We start from the raw sequence: 21,452 nt of genomic DNA, 5'->3' as shown, positions 1-21,452 counted from the left end.
AAAAATATTCAAAAAAAGTAAGCGAATTGATGAAAGCATATATAATTCTCTTAGCATAATATTACAAGTTGAATTCTTCAATAACATTGTTGAGTTAGGCCATGGTTGTCATACTGATCAATTATTCAATCATTCATTCATTCAAAGTGATCTGTAAATTTTATTAACCAGGATATATATATATATATATATAATACTCCGTCTTGGTTTGGGCAGTTCACCATACATACCATTATTCTTCTCAATTAATCTCAATGGTTTAGACTAAATATCAATTCTCAAACTAACTCACGTCATATCAAACAGTTTAAGTGATGATAATCACATGGGAACAGGGGAGAGATGACTGAACCGAAGCCATATGCATCATGCACAATGGACCCCCATTCTCACCTAATAATATATCTCTCTTCTTCTATCACCGTGGAAACTTTTCATGTGGGCTTAGGCTGCAATATAATCAATTCAAATCAATCAACCTCGGCATCACTACAACGACGTTAATGGCAGCTACCTCCTTATTCTATATTATCATGGTGTACTCTACTGTTGAGCTACTAATATTATTGATCGACATGAAAATTAAATTAGCAGTCATTACCTGAAAGTATGCACCTAAAAATTCTCGTCCCGTTGCTCTAACTGGCAAAGGACCACAAAGCATGTAAATCAGAAAAAAAAAAAAAAGTGTTGAAAATTAAGTTCTAAAAACTGATTCAATTCACATATATACAAATTAAACCACCCTATAGCTAGCTAGCTTCAAGGGACAGGAACTCAATCACTTAATTGATTAATCATAATCTATGACTGTTATTAGGAAAGAAGTCATTTTGAAGAGATTAAGGGACAACAACATATCACTTAAAACATTTCTTGATTTTTTTTTTGAAACTGGCCTGGCCATGGATGGGAAGTGATTTGATGGGCATGGCCCTCTTCTTGCTTCTATTTTGTTACTTGTGTTTGGTTTTTTTATCTATGGGAGAATCAAGAATACGTGGAATTGTGAACAGTCTCTCAGTGTAAAGGGAATAAAATTTATTAAAAAAAAAAAAACATGCAATTTACTAAAAATAAGTGACATTAGGGTAGTGCATGTATCTCCAAATTTTGTCATTTACCTAATAAATCAATGAAAATAAGACAAGTTGACATATTGAGAAATTCTTTGTTTGTGTTTGAAGTTTCCTACTACCACTTTACAGGCATGCATTGGCATGTTGAATTTGCTGGTAGATAGGAATTCACTTTAATTTAGACATCCCCCCACCCCCTCCAAGAAAAAAAAAATGAATTTGATTGCATTACACAAATGTAGGCTAATATTTTGATGATAATAAATAAAATAAATTCTCATAAAATCTTATCCAATAAACTCGATCACGGCCTAAATAGTATATACTTGCGTACATATATAATTACATAATTCTGGATTATTTTTTAGTTGGTTGATGATGGGCCAGAAATGAGATATCTTGAGATTTCCTTTAATTTTCAACTTGTCCGAATGTTGTAACAGTGGATTGAGGAGTCGTTAGGGAGGTGAAAATGTTGCATGCATGGCTTGTATAAACAAAACCAAGCAACTAATTTATTATAACAACTAATTTAATACTCCGTATTATTGTTTCCTTGTATATATTATTTAATTTGCTCATTTTTAGAATTTTCCCTCAATTCAATCCCCACCCCCCCACACACCCCACCCACCAAAAAAACAACTATTGGTTTAAGACTTAAGAGATAACAAACATTCACTTCAAAAGCAATGATAATCCTAATGATGAGCATTCAATTCCTCACAAATCAGAAGCATATATATTTACTTAAGTAATTAATATGCTTTGTCTTTTTAGATGGGGTTTGTTCACTGTTAGGGCATTGTATAAGCATGACATAGCAATGCCATCATTATATTGACAAGCCACAACTAAAATTGTAAAAAATAAATAAAGTAGTCGCGGTGAGAATATGGATCAGGCAATTATATTCAGCAATATAATGAACCGATTGAAGCCAGAAAAAGGAAAGACAAACAGCAGTGAGTACAAAAGTTTATGAGGCTTCCAATTATTATGTAGCCTGAAAATTACCATCATTTCACTGCCATGCTAATACTCATCACTGCTCGATCTTCTGGGTACATATTTGTTTGTGCAAATTGCTTTTTTGTCATCAACTCCTCTCTATATGTGTATCATTCCTGGGGGCCAACCTGAGATGGACACTATTATGCATTGCCATTCATTGAAATATATGCCTTTTTATCATGATTTTGGATCCTTAAATCTAGGCCTATGCAAATCATTCCAGGTTGCAATTATCATGTCCTTCACCCCCTATTCAATGCTCACCGCAAGTCAAATGCTAAAATAATAGTATCCAGGATCGCCACGTGGATAAAACATGATTCTAATTTCTTTGATTTAAGGAAAAGTTTGCAGTGACCATCCGAAAGTGCGAGTGAAGCCCGCCTTGTGATATTAGCAGTCAAAGGACCACAATGGGTAAAATAACTTAGGTTGCCTATAACTAATCAAATCAAATCAAGAAGACCATCTTTAATTGCCTATAACTGACTGATTCAAACTAAAAAGGTTAACTTAAGTTGTCAAGCTGATTCACTCAAACAAAAAAGGTCAATAGACAGTTTTCATAGGAAGTGAAACTTGAAACTAACATTGCGATTACCAAGCCAGTAATTATTCAACCAACTTGATTAGAGTTGCCCAATAATTCTAATACTTCTTAGGTTATTATGAACATTTTCTCAGAGTTACGTTGAGCTCATTTAGGATAACTTAGCCAATGATGTTGTTGTAGGCCTTACTTTTTCATACTAGGTCGTCATGTTTATTGCGAATTGAAAAATAGTTGATATATGGTGTAGATTTAAATTTTCCCCACAATGCTTGAAATTATAATCTAAGTCTTGAACAGGTGAACAAATACCTAACCCATTGGACCTTCTCGGTTTCCAAAATGTATGATATTCCATAACAGATAATACATACGTAATACTATAGTTAATTACATATGGGCCTTCTTGCTTATTGTAATCTTCGTCTACATTAAAGTAATTTGTTAGGATCATGTTTTAATTATTGTTTCTCCAAAACTATATCAAATTAATGTCAAAATAAATAATAAACATTTTGGGTAAAACTCACATTGTGATCTTAATTTATAAAGATTGTCTATAGTTGACTAATTCAATAAATAAAAAAACAATAATCGGTTCTTACAAAATATCAAACTTAAAACGTTGTGATTACCAAATCAAGTCTCTGATCTGATTAACATAGTTAGGATTGTCCAACTAGGTTTTTCTTACTGGCCATATACTTCGATGATTACCGATGGATTTGGCAATTAATATTCTTGTACTTATGAAGTTGATGAATGAATTTATTAATTTCTTTGAACTTTATTTTATTGTAAAAAAAAATGCATTTCCTAGTGAAATATGTCATTTATTGTTATTTATTAAACGTATGTACGTACATTAATATTAATGGCTTTTATGGACTTTGATGGTGACTTTTACTCAGCGGTCTGCGATATATTAACTGTGAGGTCAACTGCTACATTTGACTGACAATGTTTTTGAGTTTAGGTAGGTGCTTAATTAGAACGTAACATTAATTCAGTGATGACATCTTAGTTCTGGTAAGAACTAAGATTCTAAGAAACATAGACCAACATAGAATATAATTGGATATTTGGCATTAGTTCAGCTAACTGCTTTGATTACACTTCTTATTTCCTGCCCAAGATTCCATATTCGAAATCGGTTGGGCAATGTACATAGCAAATATACAATTGTGGACCAAAGTCAAAATTGCATTCTAAATCTGTATACATTATATATTTACATGCAGTTAATTTATTATGACCATGTTTGGTAAAATAGTTAGTCTATTAGTCAATTTTGACTTATTTGTTCACTATTAACTGTTTGATTTGCTTAAAAATCAATATAAGTGTTTGGTTAATAAGTTTTTTGTAACTTCAAAATGTTAAAATTTAAAAAGTTACTCAAAATAATTTTTTCAATTAACTTTTTGAGAAAATAAATTATACCAAACAACTATCAGCTATAAGCTAATTTACCAAACACTTTTTTTTACAATCAGCTAATGTTATCAACTAGTTATATCCTCTAACATAATCAACTAACAACCATTTACCAAACAAGGCTTATAAATTTTTCAGTTAACAAATTATGTACATTTATATACATGTTACAGTTAATATATTATTTACCTTTAATTTATTTACATGTGTATAATATGTTAACTGAAATTACGTAATATACTAGTTATAGGTATATAATTTAAATGTCATTTTACATCAGGTCCACGCCTTATTATTATATGAAAAGTTTTTTTTATTTTTTGTTTTTGAAAATTTATATGAAAAGTTAACAAATATAATGACGAATTCACAATTTTATTTCGGCCTCTAACTCCGGCCTCTAACTCCCTAACTCCCTGCCAAGGACCCTGTGGTCCAGTAGCATCAAACCCTTCCCTTTATACGGGAGGTGGTGGATTCGAGCCTCAGTGGAGGCAATACTAACTCTTGTGCTTCAATCGGTTGAGAAAAGTAATTATGAACATATACTGCATTGTAATAGAGTTAGTAGTATTCAAAAAAAATAAAAAATAAAAAATAAAAACTCCCTAACTCCCTAAGTAGCATTAAATAGGCCCATACGGGCCCAATCTAAAATCCAAACTTTTATTAACTTGGATAGACCAAATAGTGCAATTTTGGGCCTACACAAAGTCACTAGTCCATTCTGAAAATGTATATCCACTACAGTGTGGCAAATTATGCTATGGACCCGGGTCCATCTTATAAGATGGGCTTAGATCCATGTTCACAATTTGAAAACTATATGTTCATAATTTTAAATCTCAATATACAAAATTACATTACGTAATATTCACAATTTTGTTATATAGATTCACAAATTGTGTTATACTATTGAATATAGAGATATGAAATTATGAATGCAGAGTTCTGAAAATGTGAACATAGAAATCTGTAATTGTGAACATAGAGTTACAAAATTATGAACATAAAGTTTTAAAATTATAAATATATAATACTAAAATTGTGAATATAGACTTGGGTGCACCTTGCAGAGTGGACCAATATCCATGGCATAACAACCGACCCAATGGAGATTTCCACTCTCCGAGTCACCTACCACTTGAAGACCTGTATCGTTGCAATAGAACATTGAATCTTCAATAATTTCCTCCTATAATAGTGAGGACAATGAGCTGTTTGAATTTTGGTGAATGATTGGCTGCGTTAACTCTATAGGGTTGATGTTAAGTATGTTTTTTTATGAAAATACTTAGGTGATACCGGCTTTGTCGTCGTATAAATTCTAAAGCCATAGGATATCGCTCATAGAGTCATTGCAGAAGTAAATCGCAAGTCATGCAATTAATACATTAATCAAATCCTAATATTCATGCACACACAATGAAAATGTAATTAATGCGCCCTGCTGGGGGCGAGTTGTTCTTCACGCAAGGACAATGGCGACATTCAGATCATTAAGTGGGCCCCACAATATGCAAAAAATCACAAACTTGCAAGAGGGTCTTGAACATTCTCTCTTTTTTCTCTTTCTTCTATGTTGACAAAATTTTTCTAAAAAACTGTTAATAATCCACTAATGTGGAAGCCCTTAGGCATGGAACTAATAAAACCATAAAACGAAATTATTTTTATAGCCATTATTAGACATAATTGTATTATTGACATATTAATATAACAAATTGAGTGTGTCAAGTAGCTTGTAGTTCAATGAAACATTTACGACTCACTCAAATGAGATATTACAGAATACATTGTAATAGAGTCAATAATACAAAAAAAAATTCGAGTGTCACGTTGATTGCATGACTAACCAATTTACTAGTAAGTATTATTCTAAATTTGTTAAATTTAAAAAAAAAACTTGGTTTTTTTACCGATGTAAACATTATATTTATAACATAATAAACATGTGATGAAATTAAACAACGCCATAAAAAAAATAAAAAATTTCAAACAACTAATTTTCAAAAATATTATTTCGATTGAGATTAATTCCTTTGAAAACTGCAGTGCATAAACTCCAAAATTAGGAAGAGTCGAATAATCGAATAATATTTTAATTCCACTTATGATTACTTGAAAGAACCAATTATGGAATAATTGATTTTTTTTTTTTTTTTTTTAAAGAAGCTCAGTTGAGATTCATTATAAAATTTTATTTATTTTTACCCAATTTGAGTGAAAATAGAAGAAGAAAAATGGGATTTCTTGTAACGAACAAGAGAAGGGACTGCTTCCACTGTTGTGTTCATATGTTTCTACCATTCAATTTCGTTCTTGTTTTGTTTTCTTCTCTTAATAATTATAATAATTATTGTTGTTATTCCAGTATTATTCTTTTAATCCTTTATAATTTCTTCCCCGATATAGATTTATGTAGTTACGGAGTATTATTTATGTTGCTGCGCCTCGAATTTTCTCGCTTTTATGCATTCTTCGCTGTCACGGTAGAAGAATCTTTGGCGGTGGGGCTATTTTGCCCTAGCACTTGCTCCTGCGATACAAATCTTGGCGCTGTGAGCTTTGATTGATCTGCAATGGAGGGAGGTTCAGAAGGAGAGGAGAGCAACAAGAACGTTAATCACAGCCCTTCAGATGGGGGGCAGCACAAGAAGCCTAAGCGCCAGATGAAGACCCCTTTTCAATTGCAAACCCTAGAAAAAGCATATGCCAGTATGTCTACTTCTTCTCTTGCCCCTCTACATGTATGCATATACGCGTTGTTTTTGCTGGATGTTTGTTTTGTACCAAAGAGCACAACTTTGGGACGCATGCTTGTTTGATATTGGTAATTTTTTTTTAATTTTTTTCCTACATGCTAGGACTGTAACGTGTTAATTGATTATTATTTGTTTTGTTGTTTTGTTTCTGGTTATCTCTTATGCTATGGTGATCCATGAATAGGTAATGTCTGGTGTAGTCGTGAGTGTTAGGGAAATTCCTTTGTTCTGATGATTTATAGTGTTGACATGTAGCATTTAGGTTATGACAGAGTGTGCTGTAATGCATACAGGGCACTAATGTTGGGCTAGAATAGTAGAATGTTTATCTGCTAATATAATAATGCAGTTCTTGCATTTGAATTTTGTTAATGCATGTTTGATATGGTGATGTTTAAATATGTAACCGGGTCTTTATCATGCTGGAGTGTGAGGCCATTCCCATGCACTGCCTAATAAAGCCTTTAGAAATTTGATGAACATTTAGAAAGCATGAGTAGAAAGAACTGAATTCTCGACCCTTCTTTTCACATCCAGCTGTTTATGTTTTATATTATAAATGATTGAGAAGAACTCATCTTTACTATGATTTTAAATAAGTTTTGGTTAGTTTGATTTAGACAAGTGTATCTCTACTTATTTATTTAAGATATTTAAAAAAATTAAAGTTTCAGATATGATCATATAATGTGTTCTATTTTTATTTTCCTCGACTTGTAGTGGAGACTTATCCAACTGAGGCAACTCGAGCAGAGCTGTCAGATAAATTAGGGTTGACTGATCGGCAGTTGCAGATGTGGTTTTGTCATCGGAGATTGAAGGATAAGAAGGAAGCAGCAGGTGGGTCAGCAGTGAAGCCTCATGTTGGACATGCTGATGGGATTGGTGGGAAGAGAAGTTTCATGGAGTCACCTAGGGATGAAGAAATGGCTGAGCCAGGTAGTGATCATGGGTCTGGATCAGGCTCTGGTTCCAGATCAAGTCAGTTTGATAATGGGGACGACATGCCTACAGGACCACTAAAGTATTATGAGCCACCAAGGGTGGTAAAGCAACACCAAATTATTGCTTGTATTGAGGTGCAGTTGGGACACCCTTTACGGGAAGATGGACCTGTTCTTGGTGTGGAGTTCGATGAATTGCCACCTGGTGCATTTGGGGCATCTATAGGTACATTTAAATTGCTCATTTGGTGGATTTGGGGCATCTATACTTATGGCTCGTGGTTTGTGATTGTTCAATTTTTAGTTGGAGTTTCTTTTCTAGAAATTTTAGCTGATTCTATTTATGCTGCTTGTTGAGCAGTGGAGACACCGCATCAGGATCGTTATCAGCTTTCCTATGACCGAATGTCATTTGGGTCGCGTGAAGCTAAGCAAATCAATGTCAGTTCGTTGTTCTCTGTGTGTGTTTCATTGTTCTGTGTGTTGATTGATAGATCCACTCTTTATCTGCTCAAGTTGTTTTGAATGTGAAGTGCTTTTTTGCTTGTTGGTTGTTTTTTGAGGATTCTTGTTAACTTCTTTATGATTAATTACTTTGCATTACAAATTTCATGTTGATTTTGCATACTTGTGACGGGTCAATCTATTACAAATTTAGTTTGTTGAGGCATATTTTTCTTAATGATATCTTTAAAGAGGAATGATAGTGTTGAGGCCCAGGAAAGTGGCACCCATTCTAGAGTTATAGTGGGAAATGTGTGCTTAAACAGAATAGATGACTTTGGAATACTATAGTATTTGAGCTGGAACTGTGTGTCTGTATTGAATAATTGCTACATGACTTTGTGAATAAATACATTAAGAAAATATGGAGACCGAGACCTATAAGATGGGCGTGTAAGTCAGCCATTAATGTTTTGCTTTTCTCAGGCTAAAAGTTTTATGCTTGTTAGCCTTGAACTCTACTCTCTCATGCGTGCATAAATGGACCTCCCATTTTATGATGTCATCACATTATGATATTATTAATAACACAGACTAGGAATTAGCTTGGTGTATTTAAAGCCTGTCTCACATAGTTCTCTAAAGTTCCATTGCAGCCAATTATTTTTTTGTGGACCTGCCAATGTAAATCTTTTGTTATAATTAGTATCTCATGCTCCTTTCATTTTGGAAGTTGAATTGCAATATTTAAGTTGTTTATTTGTATTAAAGTGTAAATGCACTTAATTTTCAGACATTACCAAAAACTTCCTGTGAGCCTGCTGTGCATAAGGCTAGATCTGATCGATATGGTCAAGTTGGCCCATCCTATATCTATGATTCACCTGTCAATGGTCCCAGTGCTAAAACCTTGTCAGTCACAGAAAGCAGTGGGAACCTTCCCAGGGAATATTGTGCTGAAGGCCATGCCTCTAGTGCCAATTTATTGTTTCAACAGAGCAGACAAGGACAATTTTCATCTCCTACTGGTGATGGTGAATTTATTCCTTGTAATGAGGGCACTTCACAGATGGAGCGCAAACGCAAGGTACCATTATTTGATGAGTTTATGCAGTGTTGCTATTGCTGTTATCTCCCATCTGTGACCTGCCGTGTTTGCTTATTTACTAAATTTATTCTTGCAGACTGATGAAGCTAGAACTGAAAGAGAAGTTCAAGCTCATGAGAAAAGGATCCGAAAAGAACTTGAGAAGCAGGATCTTTTAAGGAAAAAGGTAACCCCATTTTAGCATTTGGAATTTCTTGAAACTGAGTAGCAAATTGAAGCTATATCTGTATTTTTTAAAACTTACATTTTCCATCTCCCTTAAGATGGAAGAACAAATGAAAAAGGAAATGGAAAAGCAGGATCGTGAGAGAAGGAAAGAAGAAAAGAGAATGATGCGAGAACAGCAGAGGATGGAGGAGAGATTTCAGCGTGAGGAAAGACGTGAAATGGAAAGGCGAGAGAAGTTTATGCAGAAAGAGCTTATCAAGGTAAGCCTGAGTGGTAATTTAGCTTCACCTTATACTTTCATTGTAATTTAGTTGCTAACTAGCTTCAACATTATTTGTCAATTATATATAGGCTGAGAGGAAGAGACAAAAAGAAGAGCTGCGCAGAGAGAGGGAAGCAGCAAAACAAAAGGCTGCTATGGAGAGGGCAGCAGCACGCAAATTTGCAAAGGAATCCATGGAGTTAATTGAGGATGAAAGATTGGAACTAATGGAATTGGCTGCTTCCAGCAAAGGGTTGCCCTCAATTCTTTCTCTTGACTATAACACCTTGCAAAACCTTGAGTTATTCCGAGGTAGGTGTAGTTGGCATTCTTCTGCTGGATTATTTTTTTCCTGTCTAATTTTATTCATTAATAGAACATATATTATTTACTATATTGAATTATCTTATGCCCTCTTTGTATATGCAAATTCTTCTTCTGTGAAATAATGAACAGATGTTTCAACTCAACTAAGCCTTCCAGTATATTTGGGGTTATAGATATCTGATTGATTTAATTTATGCTCTGTATCATCTAAATATCAATAATTTGAAATTCCATTTCGTTGGTGAATGATTTTCCATTTGTTTAAACTTCACTATGATCACCTTAGAAAATGATTGTGTGCTCTTTGGTTCAGAGTTTCTTTGTGACTTCCCTCCAAAATCTGTCCAAATGAAAAAGCCATTTCCCATCCAACCATGGATTGATTCAGATGACAATGTTGGGAATCTTCTCATGGTATGTAGCTATTATTATTTCTGTATCCTTTATCTCATCTTCTCATGGTATTATCTTCCTAATCCATTTCAGAATGTCAAATAATGTAACTTATGTGCTTAGGATTTAATTCTTTATGCTATTGTGTGCGGAGTTTGATTTTTTAATTGGTTAAATTTCCTAAAAAGTGATTGGCATTCTGTTTTGCTTTTACAGGCTTGGAGATTTTGCCTGAATTTTGCTGATGTTCTTGAGCTTTGGCCCTTTACTCTTGATGAATTTGTTCAAGGTTTCCATGACTATGTGAGTTTCCTGGAAGGGCTTTGGTCAATGAATACAGTTACTAGATAGCCTTTATTTATTACCTTTTGATCTTATTTCCCATCTTTCTTTTTCTTCTGTTCTCTTTGGCAAAAGGAGAGTATCTAAATTGCCTCTTATTATCAGGATTCAAGGCTGTTGAGTGAGATACATATTGTGCTTCTTAAACTGATAATAAAGGATATTGAAGATGTTGCGCGAACACCTTCTGGTGGGCCTGGAACAAATCAATATAGTGCTGTCAATCCTGAAGGTGGACATCCTAAAATAGTTGAAGGGGTAATCGCAGCTTTGGCAGCTCAATTTAATATGATATGAAGGGGTCATTTAGTACAAGGATCTAGGGGGGTTGATAATCTATTACCCCTTTTCCAATGTTTGATATATTAAATCCGTAGAGGCCTGCAATAGTCCCAAATTTGGGCAATTTCTTTTCCATGATGGGTTATGGGTTTTAAATCCCAAGACATGTTTTTCTGGGACTTGAATCCCTGGACTGTTGCATTTCAAGCTAATTTACTTCTAGTAAGTTGCAGAGTTTCACTTGATGATGCTTTCTTTGGCAGGCCTATCTTTGGGGATTCAATATATGCAACTGGAAGAAGCATTTAAATCTATTAACATGGCCTGAAGTACTGAGGCAACTTGGACTCTCAGCTGGATTTGGGCCTCGGTTGAAGAAAAAGGAAAAAGAAGGGGCAAACTTCAATGATAGTGATGAGGTGCTTCTACTTTTCATATTTCATGTCTTTTTTTTCCTAATGTTTAGTAGGGTCTTGTTTCTAAGGTTAAGGTTATCTATCAATACCCCTATATATTAACTGTCTTGAACTTGTTTAATGTTCATTGTGCATCTGAACACACTGGACAAGTGAAAGCCTCTGTAGAGCGTACTGAGCTTTTGCTTTACTGTGGATTTATAAATTCTCCCTTTGGAGTAACTTTAGCTAAAAGAACAGACACCTTAAGAAATAAACAAAGATACCAAGGTGTAGACAGTAGAGTGTGGCATTCCTCTCTTCTCTTCCAAATCATGTTATGGTTCCTTGTATGCAGACTAAAGGATGTGAAGACATTGTATCCACCCTAAGAAGTGGTTCTGCTGCTGAAAATGCAGTTGCAGTTATGCAAGAAAAGGGGCATATGCTTCAGCGCAAATCCAGGCATCGGTTGACACCTGGAACTGTAAAGTTCGCTGCATATCATGTTCTTGCTCTTGAAGGAGAGAAGGGCTTAAATGTTATAGATCTTGCTGAGAAGATTCAGGTTGCTTTATTTCACTCTTTGTGTGTTACTTTGATTGTTTTGCTTGAAGTCTCCTTTTTGATCAAATTGTTTTCACTTGAAGAAATCTGGCCTTCGTGACCTCAGAACAAGCAAGACGCCTGAAGCTTCTATTTCAGTTGCTTTGTCAAGGGACCCAGTACTTTTTGAAAGAATAGCCCCTTCAACATACTGTGTTCGACCAGCTTTTAGGAAGGATCCTGCAGATGCTGAAGCAATAATTTCAGCAGCAAGAGAGAAAATACAGAGATATCTAAATGGATTCTTAGCTGGACAGAATGGCGATGATGAAGAAAGAGATGATGATTCTGAATGTGATGCCACTGATGTTCCAGAAGTTGATGATTTGGGTACTCCATGTGCTGCAAACAAACCTAGTGACCAACAAAGTGAAGTTGAGGCCTGCTCACTGAATGAGAAGGACATCCTTCCTGAAGAAACTCTGCCAAATGGATTTGATACTGTTGGTATGGACAATTTTTTTTGTCTGCTTGGTGTTCCAATTAATTCTTGTATCCTTGTTATGATTTGATTTTGCAGATAGTTGGAAATTATTAGATGTTAATTTATTAATTGATGTTGCTCATAAAGGTATTAGGGAAAGCAACCCTGGCCAAGAAGGTGAAGAAATAGATGAAAGCAAATCAGGTGAACCATGGGTTCAAGGACTTACTGAAGGTGAATATTCTGATCTTTGTGTTGAAGAGCGCCTAAATGCTCTTACTGCATTGATCAGTCTTGCAAATGAAGGGAACTCTATCCGTGCAATTCTTGAGGTTACCTTCTAATTCTTTTTCAGAGCAGTTTTTTCGTAAAGAATGATGCACCTGATTGGTTTTGGGTGGTTTTGTGAATAATAGATCTCATTAGAAGGGGGGAAATTTCTCCTCAGTAGGGTATTGAAGTTACATACTCCATTGGTTATCTAACCAGGTTAGTTTTTACAGGAGCGACTTGATGCTGCAAATGCTCTTAAGAAACAGATGTGGGCTGAAGCACAATTGGACAAAAGGCGTACAAAGGATGAGAATCTAAATAAGTTACCTGATTCTTCTTTCAACGCTGTGGCTGAGGGCAGTCAAAGTCCATTGGCTATTCCCGATTATAAAAATCATGAGGCATCAGCAACTGCAGAGGTAAATGAGACTTCTACTGGTAATACCAGTGTGAAGCGTCATCTTGAAATCTTTTCTGCCGAAAAGAGTTCAGTAGCACAGGAAGTTACCACGAATCTGCCAAGTGGACATACCGCAGAAAGGTCACGCATGCAGTTAAAATCATTCATAGGCCATAAAGCAGAGGAGATGTATGTCTACAGGTCTTTGCCTCTTGGTCAAGATCGAAGGCGTAATCGTTACTGGCTATTTGTTGCCTCTGGTTCTAGTCATGATCCAGGGTCTGGCAGGATCTTTGTTGAATCACCTGGTGGATGCTGGAAGGTCATTGACACTGAAGAAGTAAGAACTTTAACTTTTATTTATGATGTGCGCTTTAGTTGTTTCCTTGGAATCGTTATGACTAAAGGAGGTGGGGTTAATGACCTAATTTTCTGCTGTATGGGCATTGAAAAGTTTGGTTAAAGTAATTTGGTTGAGAGGATCAAAGGAGTTTTAAATGGTGGTGAAGGGTTGAAAAGTTTGGTTATAAGTAATTATGTCTCCATGAATTATTACAACTAGAAATATCCTTGAGGAGTTGAGGTTAAACTTCATAGTCTATGTGGTTCAATTTAAATGCCTCTATATCACATTGATGGTGACACATATTTCAAACTTCTCTCAATCGGTTTAGAGTGTCCTGTGGACATTATACCATTGAAATTTACTTCATTTAAATATCTTTTGATCATGTACATCCATTTATGTCATTTATACATCTTATAGTCATGTTCATCTGTTGGTTGTTGTACCTAACATCTAACAGTTCGTCTATGTTATTGATGTTTTTCCAGGCATTTGATGCTCTTTTGACATCTTTGGAAACACGGGGGATTCGGGAATCTCATTTACATATGATGCTGCAAAAGATTGAGGTTCCCTTCAGGGAGCGTGTTCGGAGTACTATATCAGATGCTGATTCTATGGTTCAACATAGAAACACAACTGGAAATGAAGCTAATGAAGCAAGTATCAGCCCTGCTTGCTATGCAAATGCTGATAGTCCTAACAGCATGGTGTGTAATATAAATTTTGAAGGATGCGAATATTCTTCTTCTTTTAAAATTGAGCTGGGAAGAAATGAGGTGGAGAAGGGGAGTGCTTTGAGGAAATACCAAGATTTTCAAATTTGGATGTGGAAAGAGTTCTTTGGTTCTTCAAATTTATGTTCTGTGGAATCCCGGAAGAAAAGGTGTTCACCTTTATTAGGAATATGTGATGCCTGTCTTGATTCTTATCTTTTTGAAGAGGGCCTTTGCCCATCTTGCCACAGGGCATTTGGCAAAGTTGATGGCATTATAACTTTCTTGGAACCATCAATCAATGTGGACAAAATTAAAGTTGACTCTAAGGATTTGATTGTCTCAAGTCCTCCAAGAATCAGAATGATCAAGGCCCTGTTATCTATGCTTGAGGTAAGTGTTCTAAAGTTTCATCCCTACAACTCTTGTTTATTTCGGGACCCTTTTTCCCAGATTCTAACCTGTATGGATCTGCTTTTTAACAAACGCCATGTGCATGCTTCAATCAATAGGTTTCTATACCTTCTGAGGCACTTCAGCCTTCTTGGACAGAAGAATGTAGGAGGATATGGGGTTTAAGGCTGCACAATTCATCATCCACTGAGGATCTTCTGCAGGTTTTGAAGATTTTAAATTTTTTACTTCGTTTATATTCATATAGCTGGATATGTATATTTTATGGTAGTGGACACACACTTCTATATTCAAACAAAACAGCTGCATTTGCAAGTTTTGAGGGCTCTGGTTTTATTTTTGGATGAAGATTTGCAGTTATTTGTTTCTATGAGATTGGTATCCAAATGTCTGGATCATCATGGATTGTCTTTAAGATAGGAAAACAAGGATAAGGAGTGAAGTGAAGAGATTAGGATCTTACTACCTTAACCCCAAGCTAGTTGGGGTCAACTATGTGGAATCTATGTCTCTTCCCTCATATTTTGTCAATTGCATGTGTATATTGACCTTTGTATGTGGGAAATGGTGCACCTTTTGCATGAACCATTAGAACCCCTCCCTCCTTTCCCTTGACAACTTTTATAAAATGAAAGGGGTAGAACAAGAAGTTTATCTGAATGCTTGACAAATTTGTTGCAGAATCTGACTCAGCTTGAAGGATTCCTAAAGCGTGATTATTTGTCATCAAGTTTTGAGACAACTAAGGAATTGTTGGGCTGCTCTACTTCACGATTTACTGCTTGTCATTCTGCTTTTCCCGGATCTGTTCCTGAGCTTCCCTGGATACCACAAACTACTGCCGCTGTGGGGCTGAGACTCCTGGAACTTGATGCTGCTGTTTCCTATGATCCAGATCAGAACACCAATGAACTCAAAGTCAGCTTTATAGTTAAGTATTATTTTCCATATATCAACTTATTTCAACTTAATTGCTTTTGATCAAGCCAAACTGTTTTTGGTGTTTCCGAGTTGTGATTATGTAGCATTTTGCTTAATTTATGGTTGGTAACTTCACAATGAGGCTTTATTAACATCTTTTTTTCCATTGTATAGAAGCCTGCTTTGGGGTATGCTTCCACAAAGAACCTTCAAAAGGTAGAGCCCATGGTGTTGGATCAGAATGGACAGTTGAAAGAGGAAAACTGGAATTACACAGGTAGTGCACCAGGCAGGCAAGTGGCCCGCAGTAAAGGATTTGGTCGCCCAGGTGGAAGATGGCCAAAAGAAACTGCTGCATCGGTGTCAGGATCTTCGAGGCCTAGTGCAAGACACAGCGAGACATTGACTCAAGTTTTAATGCAACAGGGCGAAGCACAGGGACATAAGCATAGTCGTGGTCGTCGAACTATGAGGAGGAGAAGAACTGAGAAGTTAGTCATTGACGAGATACAGCCCGGTGACGAGGCAAACCTTGAAAGGTATGCACAATCACCTAGAAGTAATGGCCATGAAAGAGAAGCAATTGACATGAATATTGGAAGAATGCAAGTTGACAACAACGACAACAGTTCTAGCGAGGAATCTGATGACAGTGCCCAAGAAAACCCATACGAGTTTGGGAAACGACAAGTACACTTTAAGGTTTCCAATAGAGGTGATGACATGATGGAAATAACAAATGACGATGTAGATGATAGTAGCGATGACGATCACTGTGGATATCCAGATTATAACCAAAACCTAGGGGGCGATGTAGACATGGAAGACGGTGAAGATGAGTTGGATGGAAATGGAGATTCAGAGGATGATCAAGGCTCAGATTCTGAAGTTCATGGAGATTATAGTGATTAAATTCTAGAAATTTTTGGGGGTACCACCTACTAGCAGTGGGGAAATCTTGGTACTAAAATTTGTACTCTTCCAATGACAGCTTTTTGAAGAACTGCGATTTTTGTATATAACAATGTCTTAGAATACCACAAGAGTTGCCAGCGCCAACTGTAATAACACAAGGCAACCAATGGGAACTCTTTGAATCTTAGATTCTTAGTACTATTTGTTACCATAGCATTCGTATAATTTTGTTCATTAGAAATTCAATTTTAATGCTTTTCTGCCGTGTTTTTTAAGTTCAGCCTCCACCATATATCATATCATGCCATTTAAGAGAGGTTTTAACTCTCAACTTTATTGACCTTGGTTTGAATCAATCAGTTCTGGTAACTTAGGTTAGTTTATCTTCCTGTAATTCTTTATCAGTTAGAGTCACAAAGATAGAATTTATCAAGCGCATCTTAGATTAGTTTATCTTCTTGTAATTTTTTATCAGCTAGAGTCACAAAGATAGAATTTATAAAGGGGATAGATCAGTTTATCTTCTTGTAATTTTTTATCAGCTAGAGTCACAAAGATAGAATTTATCAAGGGCATCCCCTTCTGTAGTGGCTGCATGTATATTTGTATTTTATTTTTTATATTCCAATAGTAGTATAAAAGGATGAAATGCCCTTGAATGAATGCACTTGAACTCAAGGAGGATATACTCATCTATATAAACTGTACAGATATTAGCTATATAATCTTTGATTGAAATCTAAAATTCTCCATTGATATAATTCCATACAGATTGCAAGCAAATTTTGCAAGGGCAAGTGCATATAATGGAACTTGAAAGCATCAGAGGGGGGAAGTGAAACAGGGGGAAGAGACAGTTATCTTCTCAGGAAGCAAGCAATTTCTTCACTCCAGCCTTCTGATCCGATGTCAATCTAGTTGGGAATTTGATGGTGAACTTGATCCTCAAATTGCCTCTCTTTGAGGGCTCTTTAGGTATCGGCATCCCTTCTCTCGCCACCACCTCTTCATAATTCGGGTTTATGACGCTGTTGATAGGCACTGTCAAGTTTCTTCCATCCAGCGTCGTCAAATGGACTGTATAGCCTGCTAATGCTTCAGCGAGCGATACTTTCTGTACGACGATGAGATCATTGCCTTCTCTTGTAAACGTGCTATGTGGTTTCTCGTCAATTATGAATACAAGATCTGCAGGAATGACATTTGGCTCCTCGTTCCCTTTCTCTGGGAATGTGATTTTTGTTCCCTTCTTCCAACCGGGTTTGATTGTGATGGTTAAAATCTCTTCTACCACCATTGTTGCCCTGCCCGGGTAGAGGAGTAATCACTATTAGAGAACATACCAAACGTATACACGTGCACACTTGCACACAAGAAAGTATTGCGGGAATGGCAAATGACGCACTTACCCACTTGCATCAGCTATCTCCCTCGAGATTTTCATCTTTTTGGTGGTTCCCTTGTAGAGATCCTCTAGGCTACAAGGCAACTTTCTTTCAATTGGCGGTGCTTTCCGGGGCCCTGAACTCATTGGTCTGCTATCCCCAAACGAACTAAAGATATCATCCCCAAACAATGAACTAGAGAATCTCGAACTACCTCTCATGCGGCTACCACCTCCCATTCCACCACCAAATGGACTCGAGCCACCAAAAATTTCAGCGAAAATATCATTGGGATTTCTGGTGTTGAATCTAAATGGTGTGTCCCCTGGATGGAAGTATGTTGTCCCACCGGCATCTGGTGGTGGTGCTTGTCCTTTAAGCCCTTCTTCGCCATATTGATCATAGACTGCCCTCTTCTGCGAGTCACTTAAAACCTGTAGAAACAGGCACACATAAACATCCGCTTTTGTTGAATAAATAGCCATATCTTCAAATAAACCACAAGATATATACACAAACACAAGCAAAAGACTCACACAAGTCAATCCGTTTGATCCAACATGACACTAACACAAGACCCGATTCCCTTTTTGAGAAAATGCCAATTCATTAACATCAATCAAAGGTTTCTTTTCCGCTTTTCTCAATCCGCTTATGGACACATGCATCCAATTCCACAATCATTCTTGAGAAATTATCAAGATGATCACCTTCAAGACAAACCCATCATGCCTCTCTTCTTCCATTAGCTATTTCATTAATCCATTATAGACATATATCCAAATCAGGTGTAATATTCAATCCAATAACATAATTTCAAGAAGTCATTTAAAGGGTTTAACCTCTATGCAATAAAAATCTGTGTTTCTAATTCAAACATCACAATTGCAGAGCTATTCCATTAAAATCTTCTTATTCGTTTTAATAGTTCTCTAATCAACCTCATAGTAAGCATATCAAATCAATAAGCTATCTGCAATCCGATCACGAAATCCAGATAAATTCCAAAAGCATGGATCTTTACGAAAAATTAAGAACAACAGCAATCGAATCTAGTGTCATTTAATCCAAACATTACAATCCCATCAAAGTCACAAAACACAAATCTGAAAAAGACAAAAAGAGCATAGATCCATGAAAGAGGTTAACAAACATACATCGTAAGCTTCAGAGATCTGCTTGAATTTGGCCTCAGCTTCTTTCTTGTTGTTAGGGTTCTTATCAGGGTGCCACTTCATAGCCAGCTTTCTGTAAGCTTTCTTCAAATCCTCATCTTTTGCATTCCTATCCACCTGCAATATCTTGTAGTAATCCACCCCCATCACTTTCTTCTTCTTCTTGAACTTAAAACCCAACTTGAACACAGAGAATCTTGATATGTATGAGGCTTGATCTTGGAACAGAGAGAATGGGTCTGGAAAGAAAGAATATCAATTCAAGAAGGAAAGAAGCTTCAAGATTTCTGATGTCAGCACTCTCAGCGGTGCTGTTGGTCTATCTCGACAGCCTAACAAGCCGACGCAATATATGCCAAACTATTTTTTTTATTCTCAGTTATATTCTATCTTTTCGAGTTTCGAGTTGAGCCATGGCTGCTAGTGAAACAAATCACTCCTATTGGACCAAAACATCCCTAACTATCACACTCTTAATCAACAATTAACAACAATAAAATTAAATTTGGTAATCACAAAATTACAAATTTAATTCTTAACAAAAATGATCTATTGACTTTTTTAGTTTTAGTCTGTTAATTATAAATAATTTACACTAATTTACTTTCTTAAAACATTCAACTTAAGATTATTTACACTAATTTACTCTTTTATAATCTTTTACTGATTAGGATTAGACTGGATAGTAAAAACTACGGTATGAATCAATCTCTAAATTATTTGAAAAATCTTCTCTTTACTTGATGTTGCAGACACTTCGCTGTGAAAGGTCACGTTGTAATGATTGTACTGGGTATTTTGATCACACAAAATTACAAGGTTTTTGACAAAATTAATATTCTTTATTATAAGAATAATTACAAGCTAGCTTCTTAACAATTGAATTAGCTCGGTTGCTCGGACAGTCTAACCGATAAGATCCCGGCAATTTTATGGATAACGATACAAATAATGAATGTCATGCATAACATAAATGACTTTAGAATATACATGCTTAAATAATTAAGCTTCATTCAATTTGTACATGTTCAAATAATGAGTCTATGCAAACAGTTAATGAACCTTATTCTTATAAATAATGAACCATCAAGTTGCTTTTATAATATTTTATACACATTCAAATAATAAACATTACGTATAAAAATAATGTACCATATGCATAAAAATAGTGTACCCTATGTATATAAAATAATGTACTTTTTGCATAGAAAAAATATCATATATGCATGGTCCACACAATGGGTGTGGACCATGGTCTACCTAATAAACATCCTCGTCTTGATATGTAAATGTGGCAAATTATATTATTATACCATGGATCATGATCTACCTTGCATTTTATACCTTGGTTTAAAAATAACTTTCAGATTATGTATCTGTGGTTGACATATTCTGTACTTGCAATTGACAGTTTCTGTACCTGTAGCTATTATATTATTTGTCAGCAATTATCAAGTTATATGTTTATATGTACACAAACTGTTAATTGTAGGTATAGAATGTGTTAACTAAAGGTATAGAATTTTTGTATCAAAGTTCACAATGTAATATGAACTCTGGTCCATCGTATAACAGTTGGTATAATGTTTATTAGGCCATTGGATAAAACAAATGTTAGCTAAAGGCCGAAGTCCATAAATGAAGATCCACATCAACAATTGGTCACTTAATGGACAATGGCAGAGTTCAATCTCGATAGGCCCTATATTGGATTGGTGATCCATTTTGCTTATGGATTCATTGGTCCACTTGTGGAAAGACCTATTATCAAAAAAAATTTATTTATTTATTTGTTATGGTTAGCTAACTTCAACTTTGCCGGACTAATTCTAACCCCACACGATCTTGTCCTAGAGTCACTGCAGAGGTAAATCATGATATCCACACCATCCATCATGATGAGCCTTTTTTCTATTCATGTGTTGCTTTCGGCCGTGACTTCAAACCATTACGCTAAGCCTGGAGGGCCAATTAGAATTTATTTATTATAGTAAAAGAAGGTTTTGAAAAGCATATGTGCCAATATCTCATTGGTTATTTGTATTACCTTTTTTTTTTTTAATTCAATCTCAAAATAATGTTTAATTTGAATTTAGACTCCATTTAGATTTTCAAAAAATGACTTTATAGCAAGAGTTACAGATATAAACTAAAATTCCTTGAAACTGTAATAAATTTTACTGCTAAGATCCTTAGCTAAGAAGGCATGCACTTGGAATATGGTAGGTGCATCACTTGAGTGGAATGAATCTTGAAGAGTGAGTAGCACCAATAACAACGAGTCTAAAAATTATTAATAGTGGTGAAATTGAGAAAGAGATAACTCAATTTATAAAATATTATTCTATACACACACTACACATTTAT

At 35.5% G+C, this 21,452-nt stretch overlaps 2 protein-coding genes across 2 annotated transcripts; one reads left to right on the top strand and one right to left on the bottom strand.

The window, feature by feature from the left end:
• Window positions 1–6,311: 6,311 nt before the first annotated feature.
• Window positions 6,312–16,794, top strand: LOC116028874 (homeobox-DDT domain protein RLT1-like). The gene is made up of 19 exons (XM_031270716.1): window positions 6,312–6,798; window positions 7,566–8,015; window positions 8,151–8,230; window positions 9,027–9,320; window positions 9,418–9,507; window positions 9,605–9,769; window positions 9,861–10,083; window positions 10,412–10,512; window positions 10,708–10,794; window positions 10,939–11,091; window positions 11,379–11,534; window positions 11,869–12,078; window positions 12,161–12,563; window positions 12,688–12,872; window positions 13,044–13,553; window positions 14,048–14,668; window positions 14,788–14,892; window positions 15,371–15,619; window positions 15,785–16,794. Exons 1-19 carry the CDS (start codon window positions 6,663–6,665, stop codon window positions 16,520–16,522), a joined length of 4,956 nt encoding a protein of 1,651 aa, XP_031126576.1. The 5' UTR covers window positions 6,312–6,662; the 3' UTR covers window positions 16,523–16,794.
• A 425-nt stretch (window positions 16,795–17,219) lies between these two features.
• On the bottom strand, window positions 17,220–19,433 carry LOC116030751 (dnaJ homolog subfamily B member 4-like). Its single transcript, XM_031273078.1, has 3 exons — window positions 19,068–19,433; window positions 17,935–18,344; window positions 17,220–17,829 (listed from the first exon to the last, which is right to left on the bottom strand). Exons 1-3 carry the CDS (start codon window positions 19,230–19,232, stop codon window positions 17,391–17,393), a joined length of 1,014 nt encoding a protein of 337 aa, XP_031128938.1. The 5' UTR covers window positions 19,233–19,433; the 3' UTR covers window positions 17,220–17,390.
• Between the last annotated feature and the right edge of the window lie 2,019 nt (window positions 19,434–21,452).

This window comes from Ipomoea triloba, chromosome 9 (genome assembly GCF_003576645.1).
Source record: "Ipomoea triloba cultivar NCNSP0323 chromosome 9, ASM357664v1".
Taxonomy (NCBI): domain Eukaryota; kingdom Viridiplantae; phylum Streptophyta; class Magnoliopsida; order Solanales; family Convolvulaceae; genus Ipomoea; species Ipomoea triloba.
Note: the sequence above shows the minus strand (reverse complement) of the source record. Positions and strands in the feature narration are given on the sequence as shown.